The 24,402-nt window shown below is 42.5% G+C and overlaps 1 protein-coding gene and 1 long non-coding RNA gene across 5 annotated transcripts in view; one reads left to right on the top strand and one right to left on the bottom strand.

Annotated features, from left to right (window-relative positions):
• Positions 1 to 24,402, bottom strand: part of CTTNBP2 (cortactin binding protein 2) — a 168,998-nt gene that overhangs the window by 24,627 nt on the left and 119,969 nt on the right. For all 4 annotated transcript variants that reach the window (XR_011566233.1, XM_070787786.1, XM_019959427.2 and 1 more), the window contains 5 exons: positions 22,359 to 22,634; positions 19,672 to 19,767; positions 18,390 to 18,469; positions 6,289 to 6,375; positions 6,109 to 6,208 (listed from right to left, as the gene is read on the bottom strand). Coding sequence is in view for 3 of the 4 variants with exons in the window: in XM_070787786.1 (XP_070643887.1) it covers positions 6,109 to 6,208; positions 6,289 to 6,375; positions 18,390 to 18,469; positions 19,672 to 19,767; positions 22,359 to 22,634 (639 nt within the window). In the remaining variant the exon portion in view is untranslated. The remainder of the gene's footprint in view (positions 1 to 6,108; positions 6,209 to 6,288; positions 6,376 to 18,389; positions 18,470 to 19,671; positions 19,768 to 22,358; positions 22,635 to 24,402) is intronic.
• On the top strand, positions 9,369 to 22,485 carry LOC139182706 (uncharacterized). The gene is made up of 3 exons (XR_011566234.1): positions 9,369 to 9,730; positions 21,872 to 21,973; positions 22,347 to 22,485. It is a non-coding gene; the product is annotated as an uncharacterized lncRNA (long non-coding RNA).

The following is a 24,402-nucleotide window of genomic DNA, read 5'->3' as shown; positions in this document are numbered from 1 at the left end:
TGGGCTGGTTGGATCTCCTTGCAGTCCAAGAAGACTCTCAAGAGTCTTCTCCAACACCACAGTTCAAAAGCATCAATTCTTCGGCGCTCAGCTTTCTTCACAGTTCAACTCTCACATCCATACATGACCACTGGAAAACGCATAGTCTTGACTAGACGGACCTTTGTTGGCAAAATAATGTCTCCAGCTAAATCTACGTAGTTTAAACTTTTTTTTTTTTTTTAGAAAATAAGGTTAAAAACTAGGAATACGTTTAGAACACCTTATGAATCAGCACATCCTCATATGGCAGTTGTATTATTCAATCAATTTACTTTCTTGGTTAAAAAAAGAGAGACTAGGGGATAGATATTTTCTATCCCATTAGTATTCTAAAAGCTTAAGTAGAATAGCCTTGAAGCTCCTCCTCTCTAACCCAGATCTCTGCCTTCTTTACTCTGTCCTTTTTCATCACCCTTTCTTTTACCACAAAAGAAAATTCCCTGCTGAGGGCTTTCTGCACGACACACAGTGACACCACACTGTCCCCAGATCCTTCCCTCTGGCTCACTTGCGATTCCCTGGTACTGCCTCAGGAGTTTCTGGTGTCCCCGTCTACTCACAATGTACTTCCCCATGATCTCCTCACTGGCCACCTGTCAAGAGCAGTGGGTCCTGCTGCCGTGAAAATGACGGTGACAATGGATGGAGTTTCAGAAGCTGAGGATGGACAGCAGCGAGGCAGAGATCTGAAGCCAGACTGCAGTGTTCCTGACATGACATGCAGAGACCTCCAGTGTCTATTCTGGGGACACTAGAGTATAATCGTAGGAAATTGTCATGAGCAGCTTTACATTTTAGGGTGAGCCTTCTGGAAGCCTGCAGAGGGCTTCTGAAAGGAGAGAGAGCAGAAGAACAAGAAGGGTTAGTGCCACAGTCCCTTGAGCAAGAGATGACAGGTGGCAGGTGGACTGGAGAGCGGGAGGTGGAGATGAGATAGGGGAAACAGATTCAAGAGGAACGAGGACTGACTAGATGCGGGGAAGAAGGCGAATGAGGAACCTCCAATATGCTCCGCTTGCTAACGGGTAACTGCATTCAAGGTCTTAGCAGGTAGAAGTCTTGTGTTTGTGTCTTATTTGTGCTATTAAAAAAAAAAAGGATATTTGATACTTGTAAATTATTGAGCCAAATACAGAATAAAAATCCTTTACTACGTGGAGATGCTATACTATTCCCTACATAAGAGAGTAGATTTTTTGGACTCAGTCTATCATTTGAAAACCTTTCTGAAATCCAATTCATTCTGTTTTTATGCCCTGTCATCAAGTACGGCCTCAACAACTCCTACACTCTCTTTTTTCTTTCTAGCTTCACTGTAAGCAAGCTCTTCTACTTGCTGACAACTAAGTGTGATTAACATTCCATTTTTCTTTGCCTATTTCTTATATCAGGAGATTCAGCCATTCACTCAACAAGTAATTATTGGCAATCAGTGTACAAAGTGAAATAGAAGAAAAAGCTACATTCCTAGCCTTCAAGGAGCTCATACTATGTGTCAGTGAACATAAAAGCCCAAATAAGCCTCACTGCCTTGAACTATAGCTGGGTGGGACTCAGAGGTAAACAAAGCTTACTGCTCTTCATCAGAGGTAGTTGTCATATCTGGAGAGATCAGACAAGCCTTTATTTGGGGTGTCCTTAGAGTACGACTTCCCTGGTGGCTCAGACGGTTAAGCGTCTGCTACAATGTGGGAGACCCGGGTTCGATCCCTGGGTCAGGAAGATCCCCTAGAGAAGGAAATGGCAATCCATTCCATTACTATTGCCTGGAAAATCCCATGGAATGAGAAGCCTGGTAGGCTACAATCCATGGGGTCCCAAAGAGTCGGACACAACTGAGCGACTTCACTTCACTTCAGAGTATTTAAAACAGGGACTGCCATGTCTTATTTTAACTAGTCATGTACAACACAGTACTTTACTGGGAACCTGCCATGCGGTAGTCATGGTATGTGTGTGTGTAGGGGGCGGGGGAAATGAAAGTTTGTGTGTTTATTCTAGATGAAATTTCAGAGTAATTCTAGATGAAGGCTGCAGAATAAACAAAGATGTGGAGAGTAGAAAAGCAAAGGACATGTGAGGAAGAAATACTATATTCTGCTGGAGCTTAGATATCTATTTTTTTAAAGAGTCAGATATTCCAAAGAAGATGTACAAATGGCCAACAAGTACATGAAAACAGGCTCAGCATCACTAACCGTCTGGGAAATGCACAAATCCACATCGATCAAAAGCACAATGAGATATCACTTAACAACTGTTAGAAAGGCTATCACTAAACAGAGTTAACAAACGGTAATGATGTATAGAAAAGGGAACCCTTGGGCACTCTTGGTGGGAATATAAATTGGTGCAGCCACTGTGGAAAACAGTATGGAGGGTCCTCAAAAACCTAAAAAACAGAAGTAGCATATGATCCAGCAATATCACTTCTGGGCATATCTCCCAAGGGAATGAAATCAGGATCTTGAAGCAATATCTGCACACCTGTGTCCATCACAGCATTATTCACAGAAGACAAAATATGGAAACAATCTAACCATCCATCAAGAGCTGAATGAATAACAAAAATGTGGCTACACTAGGATATGATTCAGCCATGAGAAAGAAAGAGATTCTGCTGTCTAGACAACATGGATGGACCTTGAGGGCATTATGTTAGGGGAGGTAAATCAGACAGAGTGAAACAAATACTGCATGGTATTCTTGTATGTAGAATCTAAAAATGCCAAACTGATGAAACCAAGTAGAATGGAGGTTGTCAAAGTCTGGAGGGTGAGGGAAATGAGATGCCAGTCAGAGGACACAAACTTTCAGTTATAAGATGAATAAGTTTGGGGGGGGTTAATACTGTATTTATTATACACTTGAAAATTGCTGAGAGAGTAGACAGTAAATGTTCTCACTGCAAGAAAGAAATGGTAATTATATGAGGTGATGGAAATTCTAGCTAATGATACAGTGGTAATCATTTTGTAATATTTGGGTATCATATCAACACCCTGTATCCCTTGCACTTACTGTTATATCTCAAAAAATTAAAAAAGGTCAAATAAACAGATTAAGTGGAACAAGGTCCTAGAATGGAAGACAGAGTGGCACTGACTTTGTTCGGTGGGTGATGGAAGAATGGACAGGAATCACGAAGAGCTTCTAATCAGGGGTCTGGTGATCTGTGAAGGATGTTCAGGGAGAAGAAAAGGAGGGCAGAGCAGCCACTTACAGGTAAGTAGACAAGACAGAGTAAAAGGAGGCATGAAGTAGGATGGTCCTGACGGGGATGGATGAAAAAGGCCCACTGAGGCCCACTTGGCAGGACGAGACCGTGGACTGGCTGTGCGACAGGAGTGAGTGCTCCGTGAATCAGAGGACCTGGGGGGTTCTAGATGGTCTTAACATAGCTTTAAAAATTAAGATAGTTGAAAACACTGAAGAACAAACTCCCAAATTTTCACATAAAACTTGGGTTTCTTGCTTCTTCCTGCAAGTCACAAAACCCATGAAATTGCATCTCCACTCAGCTGCTTAGAGCTGAGAGCTGCTGTTCTCATGGAGATAGGGACAGGCTTCCCTCCCTCCTGCCCCCACCAGCCTGCTTCACTCCTTTGTGTAGCTTACGGCACTTGTGGGCATTTAGGTTTTCAGGTCTGCCAACGCGACCTGAGTTCCAAGTGTGGGGGCCAAGAGACTCACTGAATTGGGAAATTAGGAAGAAGAGTTATTTTTAGAAAGGTGCTCCTCAAAGATTTAGAAACGCTGAGCTGGTCACCTTAGCATCCTTCTTGACCTAACTCACTGTTTTCAGCCTTTTTTTTTTTTTTTAAGCTAAGCTTAGAACAGAGTTCAGTCTAATTGCTGTTTACCCTGATAGGACAAGACACACCATGTTTTAACTTCTTACTCTGAAATGAAGAAAGACTGAATATTGAAAAAGTATAGGGGGTTTTTGCTATAAAACTAAGGGGGGAAAATGGGGGGCGCAGATGAGTTTTTGAGGAGCAGCAGCAGGCAGTGATTGAGGTCAGGTTCAGGATTCTGACTGCTTGGTTTATGTCTGCACTGCTGTGTCCTCGCTGTGGCGTCCATGGGCCAGCACTTAACCTCTTGTCTCAAGTGTTTATAAACCAGGGAGGTTAGAATAGGGCTTAAGTGTGTTAGTCACTCAGTTGTGTTTGACTCTATGTGACCCCATGGACTGTAGCCTGCCAGGCTCCTCTAAACATGGAATACTCCAGGCAAGAATACTGGACTGGGTTGCCATTACCTTCTCCAGGGGATCTTCCTGACCCAGGGATTGAATCTGGGTCTCCTGTATTGCAGGCAGATTCTTTACTGTCTGAGCTACCAGGGAAGCCCCAAATAGGGCTTACCAGAGACAAAGCTTAGTAAACATTAGCTTTTATTAGTATTGTCAGAGAAAACAGTTTTCTGTCACTTACTCTCACTACTTTCTGGCAAAGAATCGCCTGAGTACTACAGCAACATTCAGATTCTGGTGGAGTTTTCCTGTCCCCAAAATGTGCTTCTATGTCTGTGGACTCCCCAGTCTGTCTCTAAATTGCCTCTTAATTGTATTTCTTGGCTTAGGAACTCCTGGTAATTTCCATCTTCCTCAGCCTGGTCACCAGCTACAGGGTATCTCCCTTGATCACAGGTCCAAAGATGAGAATCGCCCCTTCCCCTAAAGAAGAGACCTGAATTTGCACTTTATTGCATCCTAACTCAGCTCACAACCACCTCTCTCCTTCACCCCATCCCCAGGTTCTCTGAGGTTTTGAGCCCATAGAGACCAGAGGCTGCTCCATTTCAGTTTTGTTTCACTAGTCATTTATACTCTACAGGGTTATACTAACTGTGCCTGTGCTGGAGATGGGGGTGTTAAGCTCTGGAGCCTAAGATGGGGAATTCACGAAAATGCTGCATTAATTAATATGTTTAAATCACGGTTCTGCTGCTGTGTAGTTTGTGGCAAGTTACTGAAGCTCTTCATGCCTGTTTCCTCACCTTTGAAATGGAGATAATAATGCCGACTCAAGGGGCTTCCCTGGTGGTCCAGTGGTTGACAGTCCAGCTGCCCATGAGGAGACATGGGTTTGATCTCTGGCCAGGAAAGATCCCACATGCCATGAGGCAACTAAGCCTGTGCACCACCACTACTGAAGCCTGGGCACCCTACAGACTGTGAGCTACAAGAGAAACCTGAAACTAACACAACATTGTAAATCAACTATAACTCCAGTAAAAAAAAAAGTTTTTAAATGCTGGTGCCCATTCCACACTTCAGACAAATTAAACTAGAATCTCCAAGAGTGGGGAAAAAACCCAACTTGCATAGGGTTGTTGTGGAGACCGAGTGTGCTCACTTAGTCATGTCTGCCTCTTTGCGACCCTTTGGACTGTAGCCCGTCAGGCTCTTCTGTCCATGGAATTTTCCACGCAAGAATACTGGAGCAGGTTGTCATTTCCTACTCTAGGGGATCTTCCAGACCCAGGAATGGAACCCATGTCACATTACAGGAGGATTCTTTACCTGCTGAGCCACCGGGGAAGTCCAAATGAGTTAGTTAATGTGTGGTTTGTGTTTAGCCAAGTGCTGGTCAATGGCATACTAAGAATGAAGTGGAGGAAGCAGTGCACCCCAGGTGCAACAACAAGGGGTGCTCTGTTGTACAGAATTTATGAATAATAAAATTTACTAAAAAGTCAATCACTTATTACCACTGTGCAATTAATTCAAAACTGCACCAATGACACAACAGTTTCACTAAGGTGGACTGCTCCCACCACCCACCCCCTCCTTTGGTATCCTCTAGTGCCAGTTATATACTACACTTCAAACAGATAATTTATAAACAGAATGCAGGATGCAGAACAGATGCAATGACATGTACATAAGTGTCTTTTTACAAGTGTCACCAGGGTTCCCAGTTTTCATCCCATAGCTGCGGCATAATTGAACAGTCTACTTAAATTTATCCCTAAGCACAACATTTTTTCCTTGCAATGGCTTAATTGACAAAACATGCCTTTTGGTTATCACAATTCAGTTTGCTGAGATGGTCTTACCACTACTGATGAACAGATCTACTAGCTGTTCCTTGGAGAAATCAGCATCCACTTCAGCTCTCACTATTTCACAGGGGAATCCTGCAGCCATTTGTCTGTGCTGTGATAAGAAGAGTGTGGTTAGTTCTGAACTCTTTCGGATTTTCAAAGAAAAGGAGAGGGTATGTGGTCAACCCATACCTTCAGGCAGAGTGCAAGCTGATGGGCGATGTAGTCTTGCAAGCTCCCTTCTGGGCCATGGAAAATGACATTATGATATTGCTCGACCTATTAATAAACCCAGAGAAGATCTTGGTAAAACTATTAGAAGATAAATATTAAATTATTGGTTTATTTACACTGTGTAGAATATCCTTTCTGATTGTTTTCCGCCTTTCAAAAGATTAAAAGTATTTTTCTAGGGATTGGCTTCATTCACTGGGCATATGGCCTTTCATTTTAATGTGAACACTGACAAACATAGTATTTTACACTTTACACAGTTGCTGCTGCTGCTAAGTCACTTCAGTCGTCTGTGCGACCCCACAGCCGGCAGCCCACCAGGCTCCCCGTCCCTGGGATTCTCCAGGCAAGAACACTGGAGTGGGTTGCCATTCCCTTCTCCAATGCAGGAAAGTGAAAAGTGAAAGTGAAGCCACTCAGTCGTGTCTGACTCTTCTCGACCCCATGGACTGAAGCCTACCAGGCTCCTCCATCCTGGAGTGGGTTGCCATTGCCTTCTCTGAATTTTACACAGTATTTACATGTTTATAGCAAGAGAGGGCCTTTTTTGAAAAAGTATACTCCTTTCTTTCCTCCATTTTCTACACTGAGGTTCAGTATACTACCTGGGAACACAGTTCCTAGTGTATTTTGTCCCTTATAGATATTCTATAATTTTTTATTTATTATTATCCTTTACAGATGCTCTTTAGTTCAAATTTTCCCAATGCTTATCTTACTTTTCAGAGGTTAAAATCGCAGTGAATGTTTTTCAGGAAATTTTAGACAACACAAAGAAAAATAAAGAAGCAGAATAAAAATCACCAAAGCAACCACTATAATATGGTTCATGTTTCCTTCCAGTTTTCTTCTCTGCACAGTTGATATGCATGTATTTGGTTTTTAAGCATACAGGAGTGCCATCTTTTTACACCTATTGTATATCAGAGAATACCTTTGTGTTGACTTTTTACATAAAGGACATCTTAATGAGAATAAAATACTTGGATCAACTCTTTTTATGATCCCACTGAATTTCAGAAATCTAGGTAGAGTCTGGCTGATCACTTTTCCTTTGTTAAAAAAATAAAAAGTCTCCTTCCTGGAAGCCTATAGTGATTTTAAAAACTCTTTATCCCCATGTATAAAAATATCTCAACTAAGAACAGGTGGAGATGTAGTGGGTGCTAAGATGGAAAGTCAATGAATGATGTTTTACGCAGGACAAGGGCAATGATGTTTAGAGTGAAATTGGGGTGGAGATCAGCCTCCCACACCTCCATAATCCAGCGCTGTGCTCCCATGCTGGGGAGGTTTCTTCCTAGAAAGGTTTGGCAGAAAAGGACCCACACAGGTGAAGCACCAACCTAACCAGTACCGTTGACAAAGTTCATACGAGGACTGAAGATTGAGCCACCCAGACTTAGAAATGTGTTAAGACACGACAGGTCTTTTCTCTCTTTTTAATCTGCGATGGGACGACGTAAGGACATGGATGTGTATCTTTGTGCTGCCGTTGCTCTGCTGTGCTCTGATCAGTTTGTCCCTTTTATATAACAGGGAAGGTCACATCCTAGAGGGTGACCAGAGTGGACTTTTGTGAAGACAGTGACTATGCACCTGGATCCTTACAGGAAAAGGCAGATTCTGAGATATGAAAGGAAGGCTTGAGGGAAAGCCCTTAGTATGGAAGGAAAAGGGAACTCCTTCCTTACCTGGGGCCTTTAAGACCTGAGCTTTGGCCTCCCAGGAGACCCTGACATGTTTAGACGAACTCCTAGGAAGGGAAGGGAAACCAGGCTTGACCACTAGGTGTCAGACAATGGGCTGAGGAAGGAAGTGATCCTAAAGGGGCCCCTTGAGGTTGCACTGGGGACTGAGTTTTAGGCTCTGAAAGACAATTTACCTGGTAGCCGCCAGTGATTTCATCTTATTTTAAATATTATTCTACCACTGTTAAGCCTTCAATAAAAAAGGGAAGAGTTGGATTCACAGTGAGGGTAGGGCAGCAACAGAGAGACTAGCGTGTCTGGAAGAAGAATGGCAGTGGCTGCAGCTGCCTGACAAACATCAGGATCCTAAAATGAGAGGCTGAGCTCAGCAGCGACTGGCCTGGGCTGTTTTCCGTGGAACCGCGACTCTGAAAACCAAGCAGTGGTAAAGGTGCCAGCCAGGACCAAGCCTGGGACAGGGCCTCCCTCAGAGACACAGGAGAGATAACATCCCAGAGAGTTAAGCTGAGGCTCTGCTTCTAGGTAGTGAGGCCGTGGCACCACAAGACTTCAGGGGTAAGCTTTTATTAAAGAAGAATTATTACAGCACAGTCTGTTCTCATTTGTACCTATGTGATAGGGGGGAAGCTTGGGGATACACAGATTGTTCTTGTCATTAAAAATTGTTGCCCATTGCCCAGATTTATCTAATTACGGTCTCTTTCTTCCAATTTTAAATGAAATAGGGTAAATTCTTTGGACATGTGCAAACTTTTTTCAGCTTGGAAATTTTGTCTTCCATTATGCTTTTGTTAATTTCTCCTCTTCTAGTTCTAAGGCACACCTGTAAGGCTTAAGTTCCCTTGCTGTGCTCTGTGAGGACACCTGTCCCTTCATCATTACCCTAACTCTGTCCTCTTCTACACTCACAACCCTGAATGGAACTTTCTCGTACCACCTCTGTTCTGCTCTTTATGATCTCAAGTACAATTTCAATGAGGCCATTGCATTTTGGGTTGTTCTTTGTTGGGGTCCTTGCCTCATCCATCTGCTTTCCAACCCTTTTCCTTTTCATCTTATCCTGCCCTCCACCATGGCTTTCTTGCTCTGCTTTCACAATCTATCTCCTTGCATCCTCTAGAGAATGAACATAATCGCCCAAAGTTCTTTGTTCTTTTTTTGAAAGTTATTTTTAAGCTGTGTTCTTCTCAGTTTTCAGGAAGGTTTTGTTCTTTTCTGCAGTATTCTTCCATAGTATAATGTTAAGTTGTCATGGGTATTTATCTACTGTGAAGCGACAGGAAGAATTCTGCAGTAAAGCAGGATGTGTGGACCATTACTGATTTCACTCACTGCCCACTGATCTTCCAGCTGAATTAGGTCACTAGACGGATGGCAGGCTGGTGTATAACATTTCTAGTTAAACTCCAGGATCCAGCACTGGCTGCTGTGGACTAAGGTCCTGCTGTTTCCCTTGGGAGACAAGTGCATGAGCTGAACTGCAGACCCGGGAAGCAGGATGCTCCTGTACCCAGCCCATTGAGAGTGCAGATAGAATATGCTTCCCGATGCAGCACAGTCTCATCAAAGCCTGTGATCTCTGCTCAGGGATTTCTAGGATCCAACCTCTGAACAGCTGCGGAAGGACCTGTGCTGCCGGGGTGGAGCAAAGTATCATGGTGCTGCCAAAAGCAGAAGCAGTGAAGGAGGTATGCTCAATTTTCTAACTGCTAGTAAATCTTGCTTTTTTTTTGAATCATTAGTAAAGATGGATAAGAGAAAGATAACAATATTTTCCTATCTCATCTCAGGTAGGCCTCAAATAAATAAACCTGACAATCTCTTGCTCCTCAAGTTAGTGAAAAAATTTTCTAGATTCTTGCCCAAGGAAGACCTCAGTTCTATTTTCCTCTGTTACTATGAAGCTTTATCCCTTTTTAAAAGTACTTTAGTGGGAAATTGTGTGTTAGGTGCTGCTTGGCAGGTGCAATTTTAAAGCAGAAATCTTGAGCTCTCCAAATTAATCCCAAATTGCCATGAATTACTGGGTAGAAATTCTCTCACCAAGAATGGATAGTTTCACACTAGTGAAACAGACACAGATTTTCAAGGTTTACTGAACAGTCTGTGCTGTGTGCTGCACTTAGTCGATCAGTCGTGTCTGACTCTCTGTGACCCCATGGATTGTAGTCTGCCAGGCTCCTCTGTCCATGGGCATTCTCCTGGCAAGAATACTGAAGTGGGTTGTCATGCCCTCCTCCAGGGGATCTTCCCAACCCAGGTCTCCTGCATTGCAGGCAGATTCTTTACCAGCTGAGCCACCAGGGAAGCCCAAGAATACTGGAGTGGGTAGCCTATCTCTTCTCCAGTGGATGTTCTCGACCCAGGAATCAAACCAGGGCTCCTGCATTGCAGGCGAATTCTTTACCAGCTAAACTACCAGGGAAGTCCACTGAGATTTTCAACTAATACTGCTATTTAATCTTGTCTCACTTTTGAAAACAAGTTTAGCCATCCTGTCAAACTGCCTACATTTTCTTAAGATTGACTTTGAAGTCATGTAACAGCAAGAGACCCAACTTCACAGATAAGCCGTCTTCAATTCCAGCACCTCATTTGTTCTCAGACTGTTGGTTCTCAGGAAAGACAGAAAAATTTTACTGAAAGGCCATTCACTAGTAGTAAGCATGTCTGTTCACACAGTCTTACATCCTTTCCAGAATATAGATAAATAAATTCAGTAAGTAAATCAAGGTAAAAGACTTCTAGATCATTCAGACATTCTAATGCAAGCATCCTATTAGTGGGTTTCTACTTATTTCACGCATTATCTATTTTTTTGTGAATGATATTTTGTTCTAGCTCATCAAATGATACAGTTGTGTTGGTTACCATTTAAGAGCTGAACAGAAAAATTTATTATGGAAGCCCCTTGCTATATTTAAACTGGTGAAAACATGCAAAACTATGCCAAGAAAACATATTTATCTGTTTTGGAGTTACCATGTTATTTCTCCAAATAGCAAGGCCTGAGGTTTAAAAAATACACATGCTCCATGCTTCCAGCAGAGGGCAGCTCTAAAGATAGACAGATAGGTAGACAGGAAGGTAAACAGATTAGGGGAGGCGGGGGTAGTAAATAGTTTAACTATGTTGAAAGGAGATCTGCTTTTTGAAACCCAACTTCTAAAAGGTGAATTGTAGTCCCCAGATTTATCTTCTAAGTGCGTGCTTACAGTGTGACATTTCTGCCTATTAGTAAAGGGACACAGGGCTTGTTATCACAATTGGTACCAATCCCTTTTATTCTTGTGTCTTCAGAGCCTATTCAGGAAGCTCTCATCACATGCCAATTAGTGCTTTGTGAGGCAAGTGAATTCTGGATAAATGGAGACAATGACCTTCACAAAGGCCCATCTATCCCTTTATCTTTGTTTCCCTCCACAGTGTTTTTCTGCAGAATGGAGTTTACCCGAGGGGCTGTCGTCCTGTTACAGCCAATGTGGCACCTGCAATGTGTTTTCAGATTGTGGCATTATTTTAAAGCAATCAACTTCAATGTTTGGTCAGAGTTTCACTTGTCTGAGGAAAAGCTTCTACTACCTGAGACAGTTTTTAGGCCAAGCTGTGCTGAGATGCTGAACTCAAAAAAGAACGAAAAATAAAAGGTCTTTACGGAGCTAATGAAACTGGGATGGCTATAGGTTAAAGGGTCATGCTTTATAGCTAAGACTTTCATTACAACCTCTCTGAAAACTTAATTTTAAAGAACTAATTTATATATGACTTCAGAGCCACACAGAATATAGTTACTGTCAACTTACTCATGTAGAATCCCCCCAAATAATACTGGAACATCCAGCATCAGGCATAACCAGAGCCGGGGGCCTTTCATGCTAGTGTTTTTAGGCATTTGCTGAGGTCTCTATTTATAGAATAGGTACAAAGAATGATGGAATTCAAGAAAAATTCCAGTTCACATACAGAGAGACACCCACACTATATGCTTTCAAAAATGAGCTTCAGTTCAGTTCAGTCACTCAGTTGTGTCTGACTCTGACCCCAGGGACTGCAGCATGCCAGGCTTCCCTGTTCATCACCAATCACAGAGCCTACTCAAACTCATGCCCATCATGTCAGTGATGCCATCCAACCATCTCATCCTCTGTCATCCCCTTCTCCTCCTGCCTTCAATCTTTCCTAGCATCAGGGTCTTTTCCAATGAGCCAGTTCTTCATATCAGGTGGCCAAAGTATTGGAGCTTCAGCTTCAGCATCAGTCCTTCCAATGAATATTCAGGACTGATTTCCTTTAGGATGGACTGGTTGAATCTCCTTGCTGTCTAAGGGACTGTCAAGAGTCTTCTCCAACACCACAGTTCAAAAGCATCAATTCCTCCGCACTCAGCTTTCTTTATAGTCCAACTCTCATATGCATACATGCTAGCTGGCTGCATACCAGCCCCTCCCCGCCAGGAGGCAGAGAGGCAGGCTTGTGACAGCCAGAGCTGGAAGGCAAGGGGCTGCTACAATCTCAGCCCCAGAGGTGACATCTTCCACCAAACTGTGAGCAGGCTCCCAGCTGCTAACCTGTCTTCCTGAGATCCTGGATGCCTGACATCCACCAGGAGGGCCGCAACCTGAGATCAGCTCTCCAGAGGAGACACATAGCACACCTGAGACAGTGCTCTCGCGGCGTGTCCAGGAAACCAAGCAGCCGAGACTGGGGAGGTGATTTGCCAAGCACCTGGTTGCCTGAGCTTCTTAGACCTGGGAAGGGCACAAAACACACACCCAACCCACAGAGACTGAGCCAGAAGTGTCTGAGTGTCTTCTGTAGAGGCACAGGTCAGCAGTGGCCTGCCGCAGGGGCTCTGGGTGCAGCAGACCTGGGTATGGCATAAGCCGTCATGGAGGAGGTCGCCATTAACCACACCATAGAACCACCAGAACTCACACAGGACTGGGGAAACAGACTCTTGGAGGGCACAAACAGAACCTTGTATACACCAGGACCCAGGAGAAAGGAGCAGTGACCTCACAAGAGACTGCCCCAGACTTGCCGTGAGTGTCCAGGAGTCTCCGGCAGAGGTGTGGGTCAGCAGTGGCCTGCTGCAGGGTTGGGGGCACTGAGTGCAGCAGTGCATGCATGGGATCTTTTGAAGGAAGTCGCCGTTATCTTCATTACCTCCACCATAGTTTGGCCTTAGGTCAAGCAACAGGGAGGGAACACAGCCTCGCCCATCAACAGAGTATTTGATTAAACTTTTATTGAACACAGCTCCACCAATCAGAACAAGACCCAGTTTCCCCCTCAGTCAGTCTCTCCCAGTAGGAACCTTCCATAAGCCTCTTATCCCTATCCATCAGAGGGCAGATAGAATGAAAACCACAATCACAGAAAACTAACCAAACTGATCACATGGACCACAGCCTTGTCTAACTCAATGAAACTATGAGCCATGCTTTGTATGGCCATCCAAGACGGACGGGTCATGGTGGAGAGTTCTGACAAAACGTGGTCCCCTGGAGAAGGGAATGGCAAACCACTTCAGTATTCTTGCCTTGAGAACCCCATGAACAGTATGAACAAATGAGCTTATGGAAACCATAAAAGCCAAGATCAGACTTGATTACTAACTTTGAATAAAGACAGGCCATTACACACTAGCACAAAAGTAGTAACTTGGGTATATAACTATTTAAAAAGACTGTAAGATATAAGTCTTAGATATAATTTCCTCCTTATCACCTGGCCTCTAGCACTCCTGAACTCTTCCTGCCCCAGGTTTTCCACTAGGACCTGACCCAGTATTGTCCCTCCATGCCCTGAAAAGGGGCTGATAAGCCTTTATGGGCAATGTTAAGATATATAACCATCATTTATAGCATCATTTCTATGGGAATATAGCAAATTTATTTTGGGACTATATGAAGATTAAGTAGAACCTCCTAGTGATGATTCTTGATGATGAGCATGGCACATACTGAAGTGGACAGTCAATGTAATTCTCAAGAATCGTGTTCATAGGGATTCAGAGTTCTACATTTAAAAACAGGTATCAGATAAGGCTGATCTACTCAAGTATTTTTCTACTTTAATAGTTATTCACAGTCACTGAATTATTAAATTATGGAGTTATTAATAAGCTAATAAAAGTTGCAAACTGGCTTAGAGAAAAGTTTGAGATAAAAAAATTCAACTATTATAATAAGTTATTAGTGATTCAAACTCAATTAAGTTAAATGCCTCCTTATTAACTCAAGGATGGAGACTTAAAATGCACTTGTATTCTTTAACTATTCAGCGAAAGAACAATATATAAAATTAACATCATTTAAATAAAAAAAAGTCTGATTTAAAGGTTTCACTCCATTTGGTTTTCTGCATGAGTGCTTCAATACATGAATTCTACTTACCCCATTTACACATACTGTGCTTCCCATATGGATCAGCTGTAAAGAATCCACCTGCCAATGCAGGAGACGTGGGTTCAATCCCTGGGTAAGGAAGATCCCCTAGAGGAGGAAATGGCAACCCACTCCACTATTCTTGCCTAGGAAAAAATCCCATGGACAGAAAAGCCTGGCGGGCTTCAGTCCACGGGTTCTCAAAGAGCAGAACACAACTGAGTGACTGAGCATGTGCTAAGTTGCTTCAATCAGGTCCGACTCTTTGAGACTCTATGGATTGTAGCCCTTCAGGCCCCTCTGTCCATGGGATTCTCTAGGCAAGAATACGGGAGTGGATTGCCATTTCCTTCTCCAGGGGATCTTTCTGACCCAGAGATGGAAGCCGTGTTTCTTATGTCTACTTGCACTGGCACGCATGTTCTTTACCACTAACGCCACCTGGGAAGCCCTAACCACACACACATACAGTAAAACCGTTTACTACAACCATGTCTAATCCAATAGATCAATAACTAGCATAAGAATGGAAGGCAGCCTAGGTTCCATTCCTTAGGTGCTACCACTTTCTCCCTGAGGATCCTGAGCAAATAGTCTTGGTCTGTTCACCTTTAAAATGAGAGTAACTGGTATAAGTAGCCATGTCATAGAAGGATTAAAGGAAACCATCTATATACTTATAACAAAGCTTGGCATACACAGGCATGCTGGTCTGGTTCCAGACCACTGCAGTAAAGTATCTCAATAAAGCAAGTCACATGACTTTCTCGGTTGCCAGTGAATATAAAATTTATGTGTTTTTTTTTTTTTAATAAAATTTATGTTTACACCATACTGTCATCTATTAAATGTTTAAAAAGCAATGTGCATACCCTAATCCACTGTGCCACCTGGGAAGCCCAATTAAAAAAGACTTTATTGCTAAAAAATGCTAACCATCATCTGGGCCTTCAGCCAGTAGTAGTGGTAGGAATATCAAAGATCATGGATCACAGATCACCATGACAAACCTAATAATGAAAAAAATTTGAAATATTGGGAGAATTACCATAAGAAACAGGAAATGAGCAAATGCTGGTGGAAAATAGTGGCAACAGACTTCCCCACACAGGACTGTCAACAAACCTTCAATTTGTTGTTAAAAAAAAATTAAAATAAAGCAGTATCTACAAAGTCCAATAAAACAAGGTATGCCTAAAATAAATACTCAAAACTCGGGTATTACTAGGTTTCCATGTCTACTGTATAGATTGTCAACACTTCAGTTATTGTGGTGTATGTTCCTCTAGCTCAAATCCTACCAGCAGCTTCCTATCATAACTGGAATAAAATTCAAAGTCCCTGCTTTGGTCCTGCATGATCTGGCTTCTGGTCATCTCTCAAACCTCACTGCCAGCCTAGACACATCTGTACCAGCTGTTCTTTCTGCTTCAGATACCCTCCTCAAGGCTTCTACCTTCACTTCATTTAGTTTTCTGTCTATGCATCATAATAGAAAGATTTCTCCTAATAACTCCATTCAAAAGCTCTTTCTGCCACCCCTTTCATTAGCTCTTTACCTCCTTATCTGCTCTATTTCTCCTTACACTTATAATTAGTACTGGATATCACGTTACAGATGTATTTATCCATCTGGGGCAGATACTGTACACATACTTACACAGCTTACAGTGTAAGCTCCATGAGGTCAAGGAATGCAGCTTATACATAGCTATATCCTAAGTTTCTAAAACACTGCCTGCATTTAGGAGCTTCTCAACAAATAACAACCAAATTAAATAACTAAACAGGATATAAGAATACATCACAGATGGCCAATCTCCATAAAGGGTTTATAATCTTTTATAGAAGGAGAATGGAGGAGGACACAGCAACCCACTCCAGTATTTTTGCCTGGAGAATCACATGGACAGGGGAGCCTGGCAGGCTGCAGTCCATAGGGTCACAGAGAGTTAGACACCACTGCAGTGACTTAGCATGTACGCAAAGAAGGAGAAACAGTCACAATGACTATGTGTTTGTTATCCTTGCCTGTTTTTATTTAGTTGCTAAGTCATGTCCAACTCTTCTGTGATCTTCCCGACCCAGGGATCAAACCCACACATCTCCTGCATTGGCTTGCAGATTCTCCACCAACTGAGCCACCAGGGTCACTTTAAATTTTAAAGTGATTGCTTCGATCCCTTGGTCAGGAAGATCCCCTAGAGGAGGGCACGGCAACCCACTCCAATATTCTTGCCTGGAAAATCCCATGGACAGAGGAGCCTGGTGGGCTACAGTCCAAAGAGCTGCAAAGAGTCGGACACAACTGAAGTGACTTAGCACGCATGCAGTATGACTAGCAGAAATTCCATTTGACTGAGCCAGTCAGTCAAGACTAATGTACAGTTGTAATCTGGTTGCATCACCTTTCTAGTCATTTTATCATCTCAACAGGTGATTGAAAAGCCCTGATTCTACCCACTGATATTACTGAGAGCCTAGACTCACATTCCTGAAATCCAGTTGGTCACATAACTTTAACCTTCACTGAAGCAAAGGAATAAGACAGCTTTCTTTCCCGTTTCCATGTAACCCTCAGGCTTTCTTTGATCCTTCATAGAGAGAGGAGCAAATAGCAAAAAAAAAAAGAGCGAGAGAGAGAGAAGGGCTGGGGGTGGGGTGGGTGGAGAAAGTATCAGATTTAGAAGACACTCTGTCTCCTAAATTGTGAAGCCTTTGAATGTTTATATGCTGTTTTTAGAAAGGTCAATCCCAGTGGTAAACCTAGCTAGATCAATGGAAAGATTTTGAAAACTTCTTTCCATCAGGATCAAAGACGTCAATTCAGTTAATGGAAACAACTTGTGTAAAGGGTCAGAGTCAAAGCCATTCATTTTTTTTTTTAAGCTTTCCAAATTAAGGCAAGATGATGGTTCAATGTTTTATACCTTCAATATTAGTTTGAGATGCATTTCACATGCAGAGACATATGTGTGTGTCAGGGACTTGCTGACACAAGGCTTTATCGCTCACTGGTTTGTGGTAAGTGGCTCACGGCCTTGAGCATGTTCTTACCTCTCTGCTTCTTCAGGTTCCTGGTCTATAAGATGGACAGTGTTGGCCACCTCATACTGCCTGGCACATGATAAGTACTGGACAAATGCAAAGCATTAAATCTATCCATTTTGTATCTAGAATTTGCTACTCTTTCCTGATAATCATATTCCCTTCTTCCTTTTAATAACAGAACTTCCTTTTAATAACAGTTTTAGCTGAATGCCTGGTTGCCCAGCAAGTCCACACTCCCAGTTTGGTGTGAACACGTGTCTAATTCCTTGGGCAGGAAGGGTGTGTGCAGCTTCTCTGAAAGGCAGGGACTTGCCCTCCTGGCTCTCCTCCCTCAGGCTGGACCCTGGGAGCACTGACTGACTGACCAAGCCCACACATGACCCCTAAGGGTGAGGAGCTTGGGAGAGAGATGGAACTGAGACCCTGAGACCCTGCACCTTCTGCCTCCCTGGGCCCCTCACATATGCTGGGACTCCTATGTTTGAGAAAATAAACTTCTGTACTGTCCAAGCTATAATTGCTTCTGTTGAAGTGGCAAACCAATATAATACTAACGCTAGCATATTTACTTAATTTTAAATTGAGTAGGTTTACAGCCAGGCATCTTGATAGCTACAGTCATTCTCTTCCATATTAATGAGCAATTACTTGATGCCAAGTCTTTGTTAGGAAAAGACACCCTCCTCCTGCCCAAACTATAAAAGTTGGCAGGTTACATGCAGTCTCTCGGTCCCAGCAATTTCCAGGCAAGATACCAGCAGTTTTCCAGGGAGGGGGCCCTGGAAAGGTCATGAGCTCAGAGCACAGGGGAAGGAGGGGCTCACACAGCTCTCAACGTAAAACTGAGCAACCAACTAATCCTCACTGGGGCCAGGAGCGTAAGACTCCACCTGGCAGGTCCACCTACCAGTCTGAGGTAGTTCTGCAGCATCTGAAGAGGGATCATAGACGCGTAGGTCACACTACTGAGGCAGCCCTCCTGAGGCCCTGAGAAAAGGAAACACACAGAAGGAAGATGGGCTCTTCACGTCAACTGTAAGAATGATCAAAACCTAACAGAGCCGAATGTAAGATACAAGATGGTTATTGACTTCTGTAGGCAGAGCTGACATGTGGCCAAGAGGAACCAGTGTGCCTTTACCATCGTGAAAATGCTGACACCTTGGACTGGCTGAGAAACAGCCCCTGCCGTGGCTCCCAAGAGTTCCTCAGCTGGCCTGAACTCCCCCAGGGGGAGCCCACCTATCCCCTGTCAATCACGACCAGGACCTTCACATCCAGGTTCCAACACTGTAGCTTGTATCTTCTCCGATTGCTGGATTCAATATTCTACTGCTTATAAGCCATGTATAATACCAATCCTCAGAAGTTCTAGCTTTGCCAGCATCAATGTACAGGTGCATTCCCAAATTCTGACCCCCACATCCACCCCCTTCTGTGTGCTGCCTGCCACTCTCTCAACATGGCGTTCGAGCCTGAAGGAATTTTCTGGAATGGTCTCAGGCTTTTTTTTTAAAAAAAAACTTAGGTCAAATAATCAAATAAAACTTTATTAGTTGAAACTGAATTTTTAAAAGCTCCATTCCCAAACCTGGGAAATACATGATAAAATCAGTAGCCTTTTAGCATTAAGGGCTGGGAAACTGAGAATTCCTATACTACTTACTAGCTGCACACACTCAGAAAAGAACATCAGTCTCTCTGAACCTCAACTTCCTTATACATAAAATGAGGATAAACAGAGATACCTATCTTAATTACGCTGTTGTAAGGATTACATGAACTTATACTTGTCATGTTCTGTAAACAGCAGGACCAAGCACACAGTAGATGCTCACTGAAGATTAGCTTGTACCATAATAATCACATTCGTCATACGCTGTACTTGACAGCAATAAGACACTTCTCTTAACATGGTATCTGTCACTTTCTTATCAGCACATCAGCTTTTTCCTAATGAGAAATGCAATCAGAGTTGCAGCAATCAGTGATCAGAACAGACATCATCACAGGTGTCAAAAATATGGCTTTTGATTTTTCTTCTCCTTAGTCAAATATTTCAAAAAATATCTAACTACTCAGTAATGGGAGTCATGCATGCATGGCTTGGGGACACAGGACAAAACCATGAATCATGAAACACTCATGATGCAAACTCTCAACATCGCCTCAGTTTGGAATACCCTTACCTGACAAAAGCACAGTGACCTGCTCTGCTTTATTCGTTCTCATGAAGTCCCATGGGGACTGGGTGAAGCTCTGACCTGCTGACCATGGCACATTTCCTAGTTCAAAAAAAGGTAAAAGGAAATATCAAGAGACGCTTAAAAGGAATTCTTATAAGAGTCAATGTACACTCTCCTGTGTGAGACCCTAGAGGACTCTAGAGCTTGGACTGTCAGAGACACAGACTATGGAAAGGGTCACACAAAGGGTTAACTCCAGCATAACTTTCACTGACAGTCAGTGGGAGGCCTGCAAGCTATAGGGATTGAACAAAATCGAGAATGCAAATATAAACAATATGTCCAGGGTGTAGTTTTTAAGAACAAAGGACATGACACCCTTCCATGGTTCCTCCAGTGCCTGCTTCACAAAGCTGGAGCACGTTGAATGAGGCCAGAGATCCTTTATGATCTGGTCCCTGACACCCTTTCCAACACATTTTTGGATTCACAGGCAACTTCAGGGGCTCAGAATATATCAAACCTTTCACAGTCTGGGCTCTCTGCTCACTCCTGCTCAGAAAAAACGGCCCCGCTCTGTAAGTGTCCATTCTGGGGAGGGAGCAGTCATAAGCACTTACATTCATCCCTTCCTTCCATAGATCAATTCCTAAATGCCTGTCCTCTGCACGCCCCCAAAATGCATATATAGCTCACCTGTAACTCACTGTTTCTCTGTTGCCCTTGGTCCCTTTAATCCAGCTTAGGTTATTGATACAGTACAGTTTCTCATATACATACATAATAACAGTATTATGGAGGCATACCTCCTTTTATTGTGCTTGCTTTTTTGCATGTTGCAGTTATTGTTATTTACAAACTGAAGATTCTTGATCTTGCACGGATCAAGTCTATCAGTGCCATTTTTCCAACAGCCCATTTGCTCACTTTGTGCCTGTGTCACATTTTTGGTAATTTCCACAATATTTCAAATGTTTTCACTCTCATTATATATGTTATGGTGATCTGTGATCAGTGATCTTTGATGTTACTACTGCAAAAAGATTATAACTTGCTGAAGGTTCAGATGATGGCAAGCACTTTTTAGCAAAAGTTTTTAATTTAGTATGTATAGTTTTTTAGACATTGCTACTGTACACTTAATAAACTGCAGTACATTGTAAGTAATTTTTATTTGCACTGAGAAACCAAAAAATACATGTGACTTGATTTATATTGGGAAACTTTTATTGCTGTGGTCTGGAACTGAACTTGTAGTATCCCTGAGGTATGCCTGTAGTCCCCAGTCATCAAGTGGCCACAGCCAGGTACCAAACTAAAGACCTAGCCCACTGAACTCAATGATTTTTTTAGATACGAAATGCTACTTGGGTTCCCAAGTACTCAGGGATAATAATGAACACCAGAACAGACTGGCCTTCGCACCCACTGCTCACAGAAGTACATGGATCTGACGGTGGTGAACGCCTGCCTTCCCCCAGTTTCCGGATTAGCCGGATGAGCGCTGATGACGGAGGGCCTTTTCCTTCAAAGCAGGGCTGCGCTGACTTCGTTTATTGGAAGTCAGAAGACCCACAGATCCCTGGGCAGACCCACACTTTAAATAACACTGCACCTGTGGGCAAATGAGGTCCTGAGAATCATTTGACTTCCTTTTCTAAATGTACTTCTAAAATGATATAATAATTCTGTAATAATCATTTTAAGATCGTAACAATCCATAAAATTAAATGGTGAATAATCTGCTTCAAAAATGAGTGGATGTATATATTTTCAGAGTGATGTAGGGTATATGTCTGAACAGAATGAAACACTTTCTAATACAAGCTGATACGTTAATCACATGCTGAGACCTGCCCTTTCCTCAATCTTGACTCATCTTTTGCAACATGGTGCTATTGAAAATACACAGACTTTCCTATCAGACAGACTGGGATTTGAGAATTAACTGCTTTGTTCCTTAGCCGTGTGACCTCAGGCAAGTTATCTTGTAACTAGTTATCTGTAAATGAGCCTGCTGTAAGGACTCAGTGAGGTCTGTATATAAATATAGCTCCCAGCACAGTCCTGACACCACAGGAGGTTCCCCATAGATGTCAGATCTCCGAGTTCAACAGGAAAGAGACTAACCAGGACAACTAACATTTATAGTACATGTATTATGCTCACCAGAAGGCAAATCTTATCTTTTTAAATTCTTCAGAGTCCCATCAAACAGAAACAACCAGTTATCACCCCGACTCCTCCCAAGTGGGAGGCTTGACTACCTCTTCATTCAAGTGCTTCTTCTAACTCTCGCCTGAAGGTAAGGTGTTCCTGCTCTTCTGTATCTCTGGCGCAGTCCAAGTACAAACTTGGAGCTGTGTTCAGAGCCTGTGCATTAGCAAGCAGCTGCAATGTGGTTAGTTTCTTGCATTTATCAAAACAGCAAGTGCAATCACAAAGCCTCATCAAGGGCTTTCATGTTCTTCACTCTCTGGGTATTATTTGAGGTGTAAAAGCATTTTTATACCAACAGGCAACATTATGTAATGGCTGCATTATGAACACTCGAGGTTTCCAGTGCCAGCAGCTGCCACAAGTGAGCTCTGAATGTATTTAATCAACGAACTATGAATCAGGTTAGGGAGCCCGTAAACATAAATAAACCCAGAAATTTAACTTTCCCTTCATTGCAGGACTGCTGATACCTAAGGTGATGGATCGCACACTGCTTGCACTGAGCCCAATGCTGGAGTCGGTGGTGCTACTAAACGTCATGTCTTCCAGGCTCCACCATCCATCAGAAGAGATTGCTTGGAAATGGTTTGTCAGAGCTTGACTCACTGCTTTTGAAAAATCATCCCATGATGTCTGTTTGCGAATATTTAAAGCACATATTGTGCTTTCACATTCAAAGTCATCAGCACCGCAGTTGCCTGGTTCAGTCTCACCCACTGAAATCCTTAAGGGTATTTTAAGAGCATCTGTTGGAAGAAAAAAAAAAAAATTAGGGAAAAGAAATCCTGATAGGAAGCAAACCAGCAAAAATTTTACACAAAAAAGAAACAGATATAAACATTTTGAAAACAAAGCAAAGGACAGCCATCCTTTTTAAACATCGAATGAATGTTTGTTTATTGGAGTAAATTTTGGTCTCCCAATCTCTTCATAGTTTCTTTGGAATCATGTTGCTTGAGCTCTTTATCTTTGTCTATTTGGCCGGTTCTATTTCCTGATTCCTTTGCTGGGCAAGATTCTCATATTCTTTCAAAAAGTGTCAGAGAAAATTGGAGCCCTCTCTTGACCCTGAACTCTCAACTGCCCATTCTCCTCACCTTCCTTGAAAACATCATGAAGAAGAGGGGTTACTGCTGAATAGGTCAGCGTGCTGAGGACAGTGGCTTCAGGGTCACAGACTTTGGACTTGGCCTCAGGATCACCTTCTACTAGTCATCTGCCCTTGCCTTACGTGCTCTATGCCCCAATTTCTCTATAAAATGGAAGGAAGGCACAAGTGAGTTGCTATGAAGAGTAAATGAATTTGTGTTTGGAGGGGCTTTAACACACTACTAGTATAACACATTATCTGTTAACACACTATCTTACAAGAACTAGTAGGTACTTGATAAACGGTGAACAGTACAGAAAAAGCTTTTAAAATAAGCCTTCCAATCTCTCTGTGATACCAACTGGCGTATTCCCCCAGGTGGGCAGCACTCATGCACTTCTGTTCCCATGAACTGAATTATGTGCAGAAGCCACTTGTGTTTAGTCCCAATCTTCATGTCTGTTGAACACAAACCCTAATTAGTAAATTAAATATTCCAGATACTGAAGAAATGAGTTCCTACTTCTAGAAAATCAGAACACTTCTAAAACTGAACAAAGGAATTGCTATAAAAGTTTTTAATGTGACATGGATGAGATGGCTAAATAAAATTAGAAAAAAATTTAAATGTCCTGAGACAGATACTGTCATTAGTTTGCTTCATAAATATGTTTAACTCCTCAAACACTAGAAACCACAGATGAAACATTAAAGGTGTGATCTATTCAAGTAAGAATACATGGCACTTCGATCAGGAGAACCATATTAATATGAAGAGCTTCACCTAGAAGTTGATGAAAGAATTACTTGGTGTGTTTTAAATTAAAACAAAATGTTTAAAAATATGTTATTTTTATGATCCCCTTCTTAAACTTTTCTTCTTTTTCCATTAACTAACCAACCTGTTGTTCAGTTGCTAAGTCTTATCTGACTCATTGTGACCCCAAGGACTGTAGCATGCCAGGCTCCTCTGTCCTAAACTATTTCCCAGACTTTGCTCAAATTCATGTCTGTTGAGTCAGTGATGCTATCTAAACATCTCATCCTCTGCCACTGCTTTCTCTGTTTGCCTTCAATCTTTTCCAGCATCAGGCTTCTCTTGTGGCTCAGCTGGTAAAGAATATGCCTGCATGAGGGAGACTTGGGTTCGATCCCTGGGTTGGGAAGATCCTCTGGAGAAGGCAAAGGCTATCCACTCCAGTATCCTTGCCTGGAGAATTTCATGGACTCTATAGACCAAATTCAGACTTAAATTGAATAAAGTAGGGGAAACCACTAGACCATTCAGGTATGACCTAAATCAAATCCCTTATGATAATACAGTGGAAGTAAGAAATAGATTTAAGGGACTAGATCTGATAGACAGAGTGCCTGATGAACTATGGACGGAGGTTCGTGACACTGTACAGGAGACAGGGATCAAG

The sequence above is a fragment of the Bos indicus genome, chromosome 4 (genome assembly GCF_029378745.1).
Source record: "Bos indicus isolate NIAB-ARS_2022 breed Sahiwal x Tharparkar chromosome 4, NIAB-ARS_B.indTharparkar_mat_pri_1.0, whole genome shotgun sequence".
Lineage (NCBI taxonomy): Eukaryota > Metazoa > Chordata > Mammalia > Artiodactyla > Bovidae > Bos > Bos indicus.
Note: the sequence above shows the minus strand (reverse complement) of the source record. Positions and strands in the feature narration are given on the sequence as shown.